Below are 13,661 nucleotides of genomic sequence, written 5' to 3'. Positions count from 1 at the left end.
CTGCCCAGGCCCCTGCACACCTCAGGGAAGACCAAGTGGGGTATTCAGCTGATTGTAACTTCTCCCAGGACTTACTGCCAGAACAGTGCCATGGGCACTGAAAAACTTTAGCATGGCTCTTTCCACCCAACAGTCAGTTCAGACTATCAACTCTATAAAGAAAGCAGAGCCTGAGAGAGAAAAGACCATGAGCCCTTCCCTTTCATTCAGCTGTTTGAGCAACGCTGCACTCCCAAACTCCCTCCCCTGCTGCTGCATGGTTGGTAGAAGCCTTGTCATCACTTGCCCTGTGGGAGGCAATTTGGGGATCTCATAGGCAGACTCCAATGTGGTCTCTGCAGAGCTTTTCTCTTCCCTAACTCTATTCCAGAGAGACTCATGTCCTCTACCCTCTGTTGTGACTTTGTCATGCATTGTTAGAATTGGGCACAGACCAAGAATGGAGGTGAGGTACAGAATGGGTCCCTTGGCTCCTGGTGGGGTCTGCTGGTGAAAAGTGCCCCTTGTTAATGTCTTTCATGTATCAGGGCTCATCTTTCTGAGTCTCACACAAACTGGTTCTCAGGCTCACCTAATTCTGGAGTGTGCAGGGCAGATGTGGAGCTAGAACTGAGCCATGCCCATTTGCTTCTGATTGGAAGAGGGTGGGGTGCCTCTGTGTGCCTCACCATTCAGACATTCTTCATGGTGCTATTTTTATCAACAGCAATCATTAAATTGGTGTCAGATGGTCTGGTGCAGTTCCTCACCCTGAGGATGGGTGATGGGACTCAGAGGGTTTTTTCTGGGTAAGAGATGTCTGTGGCCCATGTGAATGCATCTCAGAACCCTGAGCCACAGAGTGAGCCTCACTAGCACTGAACCCTGTTCCTGTGACAATAAAAGCAGGTTTCATCACCATTCCACTGAACCCTGTTCCTATGACAATAAAAGCAGGGATCATCACAATTTCCCCTTCATTCTTGACCTGATTCATTTAACAGACATATGTTGAGCATCTTCTAAATGCCAGACGTTGAGCAAGACACTAGGGATTCACAAAAAACATTATCTCTACCTGCCGAGAAACCTGCATTTCACCAGAAAGGATCTGTCATGTGAAGTGACAGTGTCTACTGGGCTGTGCATGTTACAGGGTGTATTGACAAGGAATGTTATGGAGGAAGGATTTGTTCTGCCTGGGCTTTGGGGAAAGCTTCATGGAGGTGAAAACATTCAGCTTCAAAGATAAATAGAATAACTGGAAGCAAACATGGGAAAAAGCCTCTCAGGCAAAGGAAACAAGGGCAGAAGCATTAAAACTTTGGGGAAAGCTTCATGGAGGTGAAAACATTCAGCTTCAAAGATAAATAGAATAACTGGATGCAAACATGGGAAAAAGCCTCTCAGGCAAAGGAAACAAGGGCAGAAGCATTGAAAAAAAAAAAAGACTGTAGATTCATCCAAAATCCAGCTGTGAATTCAGCTCTCTCTCACTGAGGGGCTCCCAGGCACACACAGGCACTAACCTTCACCCCGGAAGGTTGCAAGGAGGAGGGCCTGGTACAGGAATGCTGTCTAGTTACTCCAAGGGCCCTGGCTGCTCTGCCTCTGAGTCCCAGAATTGGAACTCTGAACGGGGCCCAACAGTGAGGGTTGGTTGTTAGCAGTAATGGTGCCCCAGGATATTGAAGTTAGACATAAATTAGGAACCCATGCCATGGTCTGCTCATGGCTTTTGCGACTGAGAACCTAACTCGTGAGTAAGAACCAAGGCCCCTCACTAGCCACAGGAAACAAGGATGAATCATAACATGAAGACAGAGCAGAGTTTCCTAGATTTTATATATTTCAGTCCAGATTATAATTCTTTTAACTAAATGCCTGGAAATTCAGGGTGAAATTTAACAGAAAACCAAAATGGGGCATAACAGGAAAACAGGGAGAAATGTGGCACTGACAATGGCAGAAAGTGCATTCGCAGATGTTCTCGGCAATCCAGGGCTTGGTGCTCTGGTTTTCATTTCCTCTGACCAAACATCTCAAACCCCACCCCCCGCAAGTCACAAGGATGTGCAGGCACAGCCCTGTGGGGTGCAGTGGGTGTCGCTGGAAGGTCCTCCTCGGTGGCTTAGCGGCCAGCTGGAAGAGCCTGGGGCCACCTGTCTGGTCAGAGCCTCTCTGCTGTGGGCCTCTTGGAGCCAGGGCTGGCTTTGTGGTCTGACTAAAGTGACAATGAAATTAATAGGATCCTGATGCTGTGACTGAGGCCATTCGCCTGTGTCTCCAAACAGGGATGAGAGAGGAAATGTCATTAGGACGCCAGGAGGCTTTTGAAATCTTCAAGAGGGACCATGCTGACAGCGTTACCATCGATGACAACAAACAGATTCTGAAACAGAGGTAAGGCTGACTCAGAGCGCAGCTGGTCCTCCAAGGCTCAGCCAGGCCAGCCTAGAGGAAACATCCTACTCTGTCCTTCCTAATCTCCCCAACCAAACGTTTACAAGAAGGGCATGACATTTATCCAGTTTCATATTTAATTATGCACAGCCTGGTATGATTCTCTTCCATGTACGTGAGCCTCATCATCCCAGTACTATTGGAGTAAGCAGCATTAGGATGGGTCTGTTACTGACAACATGAACTTGACATACAATTCTCACATCATACATGAATCCTCATCAGCCTATGACTCTATCAATGTCTTACTGTTCCAAAGTCAGGGAAACAAATCTATGCACCAAATTATATTCTTCGAACTCCAGACCCTCCAGCTATTCTGGAGAGCCGTCCAGCACTTCTTAGTCCAAGGAAATATATGCACATATTGTGACCCCCGAGGCCTTTGGTGTGTTCTCCAGGCCAAAATCAGAGCAGGCAGAATCATCTGCTGACATGTGTCAAACAAGGCTCTGTTCTGGACCCCATTAGAAAAAACTTCGAGAGGTATAATTTGTTTCAGCTATTCTGTGAATTAGACTCATGTCCTCAAACTATAACAAACAGAAAGATTGCCAGATATATGGATCTAGAGCTCAGAAGAAAGAGTTCTAGACTGTGAACTCTCATATGTCAAATGTGACTCTGGATCTTAGCACACAGTAAGTTTTCAAAACTGTTTGTAATGAAAATGAGATCCAGGTTTGAGAGTCATAGGCTTGCAAATGACAATTCAAGGAAGCCTAAGAAGTGGATGAGTCTCAGGAAAACATGGGGGAGTGCAGAGACCTAGAGGGTAAAGCCATAGGGGGGAAACTTTGAAGGAAAGGTGGAGGGATAGGAGGCCATGATGGAGCCTGAGGAGAAGCAGAGAGAGCAGAAGGGGGAGAACCAGGAGAAAATAATGTCCTGAGAGCCAAGGGGAGAGGCAACTCCAGGAAGCAGAGTGTCAGCAGTGCCAGACACTACAAAGAAACAAGAGAAGGAGCTGGGGAGTGCACAGAGTTGTGGCAATAGAAGCCCACCGGACGGCGTGAGGAGCAAGTGAGAAGAAATTGGGGTTGCACAGCGGGAGTGCAAACAACGCGTTCAACAAGTTAGCGATCGGTGGAAAACAGTTTTAAAAAGAACAAAGGGAGAAGAAAACATTAAGGAGAGGGAAGTTGGCTTCAGAATGGGAAAGAACTGGAGAAGGTTGCAGGCCACGGGAGCAAGCCAGTGGCAGGAGACTGGTCAAGAAACAAGGGGAAAGCGAACACAGCGAGGCTTTGGAAGACAGGTGGGTAGGAAATCAAAAGGTCCCGGAGGTTAGCCCTAGAAGGAAGCATGAATGGGAAGACAAATCCCGGTGGGCTGACACTGGGGGATTTAGAAGTGGAGGGAGAAGATGAAAGATGACCTCTACTTTCTCTGTGAAAACAAAGTTGAGGTTGAGTAAGAGGCTCGAGGATGGTGATGAAGGTTTACTGCAGCTGCACACGGAATGGGAAAGAAGGTACAATGCAGAAGAAGAAAAAGGAAAGACAAGCAGCACTGGGAGTTGGGCCAGCCCAGGCTGTTACAGTGGCTTGTACACTTTAGCAGGAGGAGATCTCAGATCACTTCAGGAAACCAGTGGAGGTGACAGGAATATAGCTGTTTTGGAGAGCAGTCAAGCCCTTCTTAGTCAAAAGAAATATAGGCACCCTCTGTGACCCAGCAATTCCACTTCTGGGGCTATGTCCCGAGAAGATCTCACATGGTTCGTGAGGGGATGTATATCAGGATGCACATGGCAGCACTGACTGTGGTCAAGGAGAATTGGAGACATTCTGGGCGTCCATCCCTGGGGAAGTAGATGAGTAAAACAATGGGAGGCCCCATGAAGTGTGATGCGGCAGGTGGGAGCAATGGATCAGATGTATACAAACGAACGAGGGTGGATCTTGAAAGCATAGCACTAAGAACACATAATTCATGAAAATTACAAATATATGTGCACAAAACAAAAACACGCAAACAAACAGATATACTTTAGAGTTCTTTAACCATAAGAATGGGAGCAGGACACAGTAATAAAAAGAAATGAATGGGTAAATGAATAAAACAGGGGGTTGGGGGATAAAATGGAGTGAATCTAGTAACAGCTAAGGTCTCTCTGGAGTAAAGTGGACATATGCACATCTGCACAAATGTTAGCATGTGAGTCCAAGAGGTTCACAAAACTTCTAATACTTATCCACGCTGTAAGCCGTGTCAAGCCAGATGCCAGCTGCCTCATCCAGCAAGGACTTCCAAACAGCCTTCAGCTGTGTCCATATCTGAGGCATCCTAGCTTACACCAGTGCCTCATAACCATGGCTTCATGTTAAAATGATCCATGGAGCTTTTAAAAGCTACCAAAGCCTGGGCCCAACTCCCCAGATATTCTAATTTAATTAGGTGGGGCATCCCTTTTTAAAAAGTGTATTCCAGTAGCAACAAGGTTTGAAAACTACCAGCTTAGACAGCGTCCAGAGACCTTAAGATCCAGAATCTCTGAGGTAGGATCCCTACAACTCTACAGGTTAAAAAATTTACCAAGTGATTCTTTTGCACACTTAAGTTTTAGAACCACTGACTTAGGGAGAACATAATACTTCATCTTTTTTTTACTCAAAAATTGGCATGGTTCCTGGTTCTGCTTTGTACCGTGAGTTTAGGTCTATTTCCAGCAGGGAGTTGGGTGGGAGGTGGGCAGGGTGAGGATGTTGTGGTCTTTCGAAGCCTAATACAGAGCTCACTTTAATACAGTAGAGTTCTGACAACCCATGTGACAAATGTGCTTTTGGGTTTAAATATACTTAAGTCACACAGGATGGGCTGGGAATACTGCTGATCCCACCTTCCTTGTGACCATTGTGCAAGGAAATTAATGAAACTCGCACAAAGCTTTCCTCTGAAAACAGGTTTTCCCAGCAGTAAATCGGTCTTTTTAAACCAAATTAAGTCAGGAGACCAGCCTACATTTAAAAAAAAGTCTATGTCTGTTTAATGTTACTGTAATATACCAATCATTAAAGGACTATTTGGTACTGAGGGTGGGGGGTATAACCCAGAACCTATCCCTTTCTCAGGATTGGAGCTTTAGTTTGCATTCATAGAGATTATTCAGTTGTTAGATATTACAGACTCATAACTGCTTAAGGCAGGGGACTAACAGCAGGTGTTTTTGTAGGGAAACAACTACACAGTGTTCTGACAGCAGACATCACAATAAGGCCCCACATTGCTCACAGGGGTGACTTCTATGCTGCCCTTGCTTTAGGAAATGTTCTTCCAGTAACACTGACCCCTTCCACACGTTTGCTCACATCTCCCCCAGTGACAGGGAGGACCCGTGTGGATCATGTGTGGGAGGACTGGCCAGTCCTAGGAACACGGACAGGGGCTAGGGGTGTTTGATGAAGGATGGTGTTCAGTTACTGTCTCCTGACTCTCCACTAAGTCTCACCTCTCTAACAGCCCTCAGCAACTGGACCCACCACCTGCCTCCCGTTTGACACCCCACTACTCACATCAAGTAACTCTGTGTCCGGATGTTCTGGTGTTATGACACCCTGTCGGTAAAGTGCCACCAAAGAGGCTGGAGCTCATTGCCCCCACACAAAAGCATTGGCTGAGGTCAGCCTCTCTAGCCCATCCCAAGTAGGTTCTGAGCCGAAATATAGGGATTATGGATGACCCAGGATCCCTTCTGATCACCTCCACTCCTGCAGAGTACAGAATTGATTTAACGTTTCAACAGGGGCCTCAGACACTCTGTGTTGCTTAAGAGGAGGGTTTCTTCCCTCCTGTCTTACCTGCACCCTTTGCTGCCCTCACAGGGAGTCTCTAGCATTGTAAGCTCAGGCCCACAGTCCAGGGAAGTTGTGCCACCTGTCTGTGACAACAGAAATAAGACATTGGCACGTCAATAGGATGTTGGCCCTTTGGTGAACTAGAGCATGTGAGCCAGTTCTTAAGACAGATTTTGCAGTAGAAGACAATTGCAATTCAAAATCACTATATTTCCCAAGCATGGCTCATCCTCATAGTATATAATAATATGGAGAGAGGCTGGAAACCCCATGCTTGGCAAATACCAGTGCCCAGGCACTGCACAGCTAACTTTCTTTTGTGACAGATCTTTCACACAAACTGAATCCCTCAGTCACAGAGTCTCATTAAATAACAAAAGAAGAAATAAACAGGGAGATTTACTGCAGTTGGAAATGAAGGTATTGATAATGTGAGCTAAAACAAGAAAAAGCACTCCTTCACTCGGTTGGATCCTTCCGACGTAGAACAGAACCGCAATCTAAACCAACAGGAAAACTGGACTGAGGGTGGAGAGAAATCTTGTGGCACCATCTGGAAATAACACCCACGACAAATAGGAGTTCCCTGGTTCCTGCTAGACTTCAGTTTTAACTGTTATTATTTTCCATTTGTCTTTTGTATTTACACCTTGTCTGCAGAACTAGAATTTAAAACTCTGAGAGCAGAGAGTAGATTAGAATCTTCTCAGCTTCCCCACAATTTTTTAAAAAGTGCTGGCCACAAAAATGGTACTCAAAAAACGCTTTTTTGAGAATGACAGTTTGAAATGGACTTTGAGAAATCTTAGCAGACACAGAACTGCTTGAGCATACTCGCAGCTTCCTAGAAGTAGGAGAATGCAGCAGCAGTGGGCTTCCTGAGAGACGGGGAGGGAGCTACTCGACTGCAGGTGACAGGAGTGCCTCGATGCGGGAGGGGGAATAGGAAAGGAGCAGTGACTTGAAATAGAAAAGAGCATGAAGGGAATGATGGGTGAAGGGTGGATCTTCATCACAATAAAGTGAAGGCAGCCCAGGTACCACGTACAGATTTATAGAGGAAGGAAATGGCGAGATACAGGCCCAGTCTTCTGTCTTCCTCTCCAATGGGGAAGAATCTTGGATGTTCACTCAATGAAAAATCAATATATTAAGTTAGTCACTCGAGACAAGAGACTAGGAAAGATATCGTAGGAGCCCCTGGCCTTCTAACAAACATATTTGTCCAAGTATTTGTATTTAGCCTGAAGACACGCCTTCAGCTGACGTGACAAGGAATATGAGCACAGAGGCTCTTGGGGACTGAGGGGCTTATGCACACCAGCCCCTCTCTTCGACCCTAGGTTAAAGCAGCCACTGCCCATGGTCCCTAGAGAGTTGTGTGTGGTTCTGACTGCCCTGGGGCAGAGCCAGGTGCAGGGTTCCTCGGCTGCTTCCCCAGCGATGGATGACTGGTATCTCTGCCCGACACACACCAAGAGCAGGATGGGACTCTCCCAGGAACTGGTCTCGGAAGTTACATGAGATTCTACCTCGATTCCCCCTGCTTTTCATTCTGCAGAGCCAGGTGCAGGGTTCCTCGGCTGCTTCCCCAGCGATGGATGACTGGTATCTCTGCCTGACACACACCAAGAGCAGGATGGGACTCTCCCAGGAACTGGTCTCGGAAGTTACATGAGATTCTACCTCGATTCCCCCTGCTTTTCATTCTCATTGGAGATGAGGAACTTGGCAGCTGTCTTGAGTGTCGTTGAGCACCGACGTACAGGAATCCTGTCTAATCCTTTGGTTTGCTGAGAGGATGACAATTGTCCACTCTTGTCTGTGGTGACTGCTTCCAACATGCAATCCCGGCTCACAGTTCATCACATCCCCACAGGGGTTCCTACACTGCCGGGCAGAGGTCATGATTCACACACATAAAGCACATTTGCATGTGTGTACTTTCCACATCAATCCAGTCCTGGGAGGCATCTCATCTTCATGTTAGAAATGAGGACTCAGACCCAGCTGAGAGGTGGAACGGGCATTTGACCCGTGTCTTCTGACTCCCGGTCCAGTGCTCTTCACTGACACACTGCCTTTGCACACGTGTTTGCTCATGTGCTTCTCTTTTATTCTACCGACATTTATGGAATACTTACTAGGTGCCAGCCCCAGTTCTAGGCTCCAGGGATATAAAAGTGAATTAAACAGACATGGTCACTGTCCTCGTGGAGCTTACAATAGTTCCTATGTAGTATGCTATCTGCCGGCAATGACAGAAGTGCAGGGTGCTGTGGAGCACTGGGCACGTCACCCATGGTAGACTCACACGGTCCTGGAGAGCCACTGAGTAAGAGACATCACAGTGGAAACTCAGGGGTTAAGTAGAAATTAGCCAGATGAAGAGAGAGGCTTCAAGCAAGAGAGTGTGCCATTTCATGGAACTGAAGGCCATTCAGGCCAGCCAGAAAAGGTGGGGGAGTATTACAGAAGCAGCTGGAGAAGTCAGCAGGAGCCCAAGCACGAAGAGTCTACTTTGCCACGTTAAAGAATTTGGACTTTGTCCTGAGGTCACTGGAGAGCCCTTAAGGAGTTATAAGCAGGGGAGTAACAGGATCAGGTTTGCATTTAAGAAGGATGGCTCAGGCGAAAACACGGAGACTCATCTGAAGGCAGGTAGCAAGCAGTGGTAGAAGTAATCTGGGAGAGAGATGGCCACGTTCTGCTCGAAGGCAGCTGCATAGGAATGAAGCCAAGTGGAATGCCGTGATGGCTATTGAGGACAGAGTGGCTGGGACTCCAAGACCGAGTGAAGGGCCAGTGGAGAGAGGGGCAAGGATGGTGTGCAGGTGACCGGCATGAGCCATGGGTGGGCAATGGTGCCATGCAGTGACAGAGGAACAGGAGGCATGGGGGACGTTTTCAGGGGAGGTGATCAGCTCTTCTTTGGCTACAGTGAATTTTAGTTATCTGCAGGGCATCAAACAGGCAGCTGGATACATGGGTCAGAAACTAAAGCAGGACTGGGATGGAGATTTGGGAGGTGTCAGTAGAGATAGCAAAGAAGACTACAGTGAATTTTAGTTATCTGCAGGGCATCAAACAGGCAGCTGGATACATGGGTCAGAAACGAAAGCAGGACTGGGATGGAGATTTGGGAGGTGTCAGTAGAGATAGCAAAGAAGATGTTGGCGGGAATGGAATGCCTAGAGAAAGTAGGTAAAGTGAGGAGAGGAGATAGGACCAAATCCTGAGGATTGCCAACATCCACAGAAGAGGCTGCAGAAGAAGAGTCTGCACAGGAGACTGAGAAGGAGCTGCCAGTTAGAGAGGGGAAAAAGCAGGACAGCCAGGTGGTATGGAAGCCAGTGACACAGGGCTTCCCCAGGGCCCATACGGTGCCTGCCTGGCGCCCAGGGGGAGCTGTCACCTAGAGAGGGCTGGGTGTCACGGGAAGCCAGGTTTGTGAAAGAATGGTCAGAGTTCTGCCTTTCTTCTCCCTGCCAAGCCCAGCCCTGGCCCCAGCCTGTGGATTTTCTGTGCGGGTGCACATAGCAGTCTGCCGGTGTCCACTGTAACTGCACCCAGCTACGCTGCACTTCCCAAAACGAGCCATGCAGCTAGTGACACTCTGATAGAAATGCTTTGGCGCCAGTGACAAGAAACCCTCGGGGCTTAACAGCAGTCCTGGCTGAGACTTCTCCCTGCCTCTCATCAAGGAGCAGCCTCCCTGCCAACCTAGGCCTCGCCTCCTCAGCAATGAGCGGCAGCTTAGGGTGTTGTCTGGGGCTGCAATGGGCCTGAGGACAGGTCAGCACAGGTTCAGCCACCTCAGAACCTCAGACACAGGTGGGCTCCCTGAATCATCTCATCAATGGGATGTGCCTCTTTTAGAAGGTCCAGGAGAGCAGAACCCAGTCTGGGACAGGAGGAAGGGGAGGGAGTGGGGGATAAGGGAGACTTGGGCTGGCTGGAGAGGCAAGAAGATGCAGGCTGGGCCAGGTGAACATGGCAGCACGGGGGGTCACCTTCATCCTCACCTCTCTCCCAGCCTCCCCCTTTGCTTCTCATCCTTACCACCTCCCCTGACACTTTCCCTTTTCCTCTTCTCCCTCAGGGTTAGGCTTTTCAGAGTTTGTCCTGACAATCAGAGATCAGGAACACATGTGGGTGGGGTGGCCTGGAGTGGTAACAACTTCCAGAGTGCAAGGAAAATGGTCTCATTAAGATGGCACAGCCCTCAGACCACACCTCTCCAGTGGGAAAGCCCTTTATAGCTCTGTGCTGGGCTGCAAAGGAGAGACAGGAACAGCTCGTGGCTTCCCCTGCAGTTTCTGCCAGCTCTGTTGCAGGACAGCTCTTTGGAGAGGGTTGACCACAGCACTAAGCAGCTCCCTCTGCCATGCTCCCTGCACACATCCGGACACTGCAAGGCCCATCAGGGCTTCTCCGGGCAGTGCTACAGTGCAAATTGCCTCTTATATTGTCTTCCCTTTTCTATCTGTACTCTGGTTTCCTCCAGTATTGACATGAATTTCAGCAGTTTTGCAGGCTTGTTCTTATATTTTCCTTGTCCCAGAATCTAAAGATTTCAGAACTCTATGGAACAGGCCATTAGAGGAGTCATTCACTGGGCAATGCATGACTGCCAAATCCTATTACATCCTAGGTATTGAGGATGGACACACCAGTGGTCAGACAGTCTCAGACAGCCATGGTCCCTCCCTTAGCAGAACTTAGAGTAGGAAGGTAGTCCTCACCTCCTGAGTGGCCTGGGCCGAACCTCAGATTACACCTGCCCAGCAACAAAAACCAGTGTGAGCCCGTGGAGCCTAGTACAGTGGACTACACGTCCTGTGAGTATTTGTTGAACTGAATTAAGTCTGACTCGCATCAAATGGAACTGCATTTCTCTCTTAGGGTGACAGGCCCTAGCTGAAGAGAGGACATATGTAATCTATGATGAACCTGAACAGCCTTAACAAGGGAGCCAGGGGTGGAGTCCCAAGAAACCTAACATTGAGAGAAAAATCTAGTCCCCTTGCCTGGAAACTTCCTGTCTGCAGTCCCAGGCCAAACAGACAGATTCAGAAAATAGCAATGACATAATTCACACTTCTTTTCCATCAAGCTCAGAGCAGTCGTGGCACTCTGGCCTTTGCTTATGTTGGTCCCCTGTCTGGAATGCCTGCCTCTCCCAGCTTCCTTAACAAAATCCTATGCAACTGAAGTATTTATGGATGAAATAATGTGGTATCTGGGATTTGCTGGGACACAGCAAGATTTGGAGAGTAGGTAGAGGATGGGGAGAGGGAAGATAGTTTAAATAAAATTGGACAATTAATAGAAGACAATGAGTATGTGAGCCTTCATTCGACTCTTCTGTTTTGTGTATATTTGGAAATTTCCACAATAAAAAGCTTCCTAAAAACTTCTATGCATCTAAAAACCTAAGTCAATCCCTCTTTGTACATGAAGCTTTCCTGACTACTCCCCACGCATGGACAGGCCCTTCTCTAGTCAAACTCTAATGCATGACTAATGTTAACCAAGACAGCACAGTGATTTACTATAGCTGTATATTACGTGCTTTGATCCATAGGTTTTCAATTGCCTCTTTAATTTCATGGAAAAAGGAGAGGAAGTGAAAACAAACATTTTGTAAGGGAAATGTGTAGAGAAACTAAACTACATGTTTCTCATATAGACTGTATCCTATGTTGTTTCTCTAACGCAACGTTGGGCTCATAGTGGGTGTCTCATAAATATGTCAGAAAATACAAGGAGTCTTCAAAAAGTTTGTGGAAAGATTCCTATTATCTTTCAATTCCATTTTTTCCACAAATTTGCTGAAGTGCCCTCACATAGAGAAATCATTAACTAAACATCAGCACAACCATCTGGCGAACTAGTATTTAGTCATCAAAGATAAGAGTTTCTAATGAGAGAAATCATTAACTAAACATCAGCACAACCATCTGGCGAACTAGTATTTAGTCATCAAAGACAAGAGTTTCTAATGATATAGGAAAGTTCTTATGTTATAACGCTAAGTGGAAAAACAATCAGTGCACAAAATCAAATATATAGTGTGATCTCAACCCTATAAGAACTGGCTAGAAAAAAGACTGGATGGATATGTATATCAAAATGTTGCTTATTTCTGGGTAGGAGATTATTAGGGAATTAAAAAATATTTTTAATATCTGGTTTAATAATCATATATAGTAGGAGTCAGCAAACTTCTTCTATAAAGGGCCAGATAGTAAATATTTTCAGCTTTGTAGGCCACACAGTCTCCGTCACATCTTCTTAAACTGCTGTTGTAGCACAGAAGCAGCCATAGACAATCTATGAATAATAGCATGTGGCTGTGTTCCAATATGATTGTATTTACAGAAACAGGCAGCGGGCTGAATTTGTCTAATAACCAGCCATAGTTTGCCAATCTCTGATGTATTTCCTTATAATCAGAAAAAAAAAAATGCTACTTAAATATGTATTCTTTGGCTGTAAGACCTCAGTAAAATGATTAATAGATCACACTACAGAAACTCTATAGCCATGCTTTATTCCGGTACCCCTGCATCACAAAACAGTATAAATCAAAAATCATAAATTAGAGAATATGAGAATGAAAATTCCATGCTGAGGAGAGTAAAAATTCACAATACCTGTAACTAATACAAATTTGACTTCTAATTTTAAGCCTAATATACTTCACATATTTAGATTTTCTTTTAAGTCTTTTAATAAAGTTTTAAAGTATTTTAGAGACCTCTTAGAAATCCATTATTTTAAAAATATGATATAGGATGAATAGAAAAAAAGTACAATTTTTCTTTCTTTCTTTCTTTCTTTTTTATTTTTCTCCAGGTTTTCTGAAGCAAAGGCCCTGGGAGAAAGTATAAATGAAGCAAGAAGTAAAATTGGTAAGCAGATGATATCCTGTGAGCCTCTTTCACAAGACCATTTTCCTGGTGAAAATCAGGTCATGATGTGCCTCCAAATAGTCATGAAGCTTAGTGTTAGAGGAGCCTCTGCCAAGAAAGCTGCTTCAAAAGAGCCTTTCCTTGGAAGTTTGTCATTCCTCCCACCACTCATCAGGAAAAGCACTATCTTTTGTCTAGAACTCGAACTTTTCATCCTCTTGCAGGCCTGAGCTCTAGTATCCCAATGAGAAAGTTTTGCTTTTCCCTGGTGTTTTTCAACAATAGCTCAACAATTCATAACCGCACAATTACAGTGGTATCATTTTATATTTTCAAGTGCTAGGAAACACTTTTACACCTCCAAAATCTTATACTTAGCATTTTCAGCACAGGTGTGCACTTTGCAGCACCATGCATGAGCCAGTGGGAGTGTAAAAAGCAAAAATGAGCCTGGTGCCTTCCCGGGGTGCAGGCTGCTGAGCAGGGCTCCCCCACTTAGGTGAGC

General features: G+C 46.1%; 1 protein-coding gene across 1 annotated transcript in view; it reads left to right on the top strand.

Annotated features, from left to right (window-relative positions):
* Positions 1–13,156, top strand: part of KIF6 (kinesin family member 6) — a gene marked incomplete at its 3' end in the record, with an annotated part of 243,976 nt that extends 230,820 nt beyond the window's left edge. Inside the window, exons 12-13 of the mRNA XM_008581913.1 lie at positions 2,274–2,382; positions 13,101–13,156. Coding sequence (XP_008580135.1) covers positions 2,274–2,382; positions 13,101–13,156 — 165 coding nt within the window. The remainder of the gene's footprint in view (positions 1–2,273; positions 2,383–13,100) is intronic.
* Positions 13,157–13,661: the final 505 nt, after the last annotated feature.

The sequence above is a fragment of the Galeopterus variegatus genome, unplaced genomic scaffold, assembly GCF_000696425.1.
Source record: "Galeopterus variegatus unplaced genomic scaffold, G_variegatus-3.0.2 Scaffold2487, whole genome shotgun sequence".
In the NCBI taxonomy this organism is placed as follows: domain Eukaryota; kingdom Metazoa; phylum Chordata; class Mammalia; order Dermoptera; family Cynocephalidae; genus Galeopterus; species Galeopterus variegatus.
This window is presented reverse-complemented; position numbering and strand designations above follow the sequence as displayed.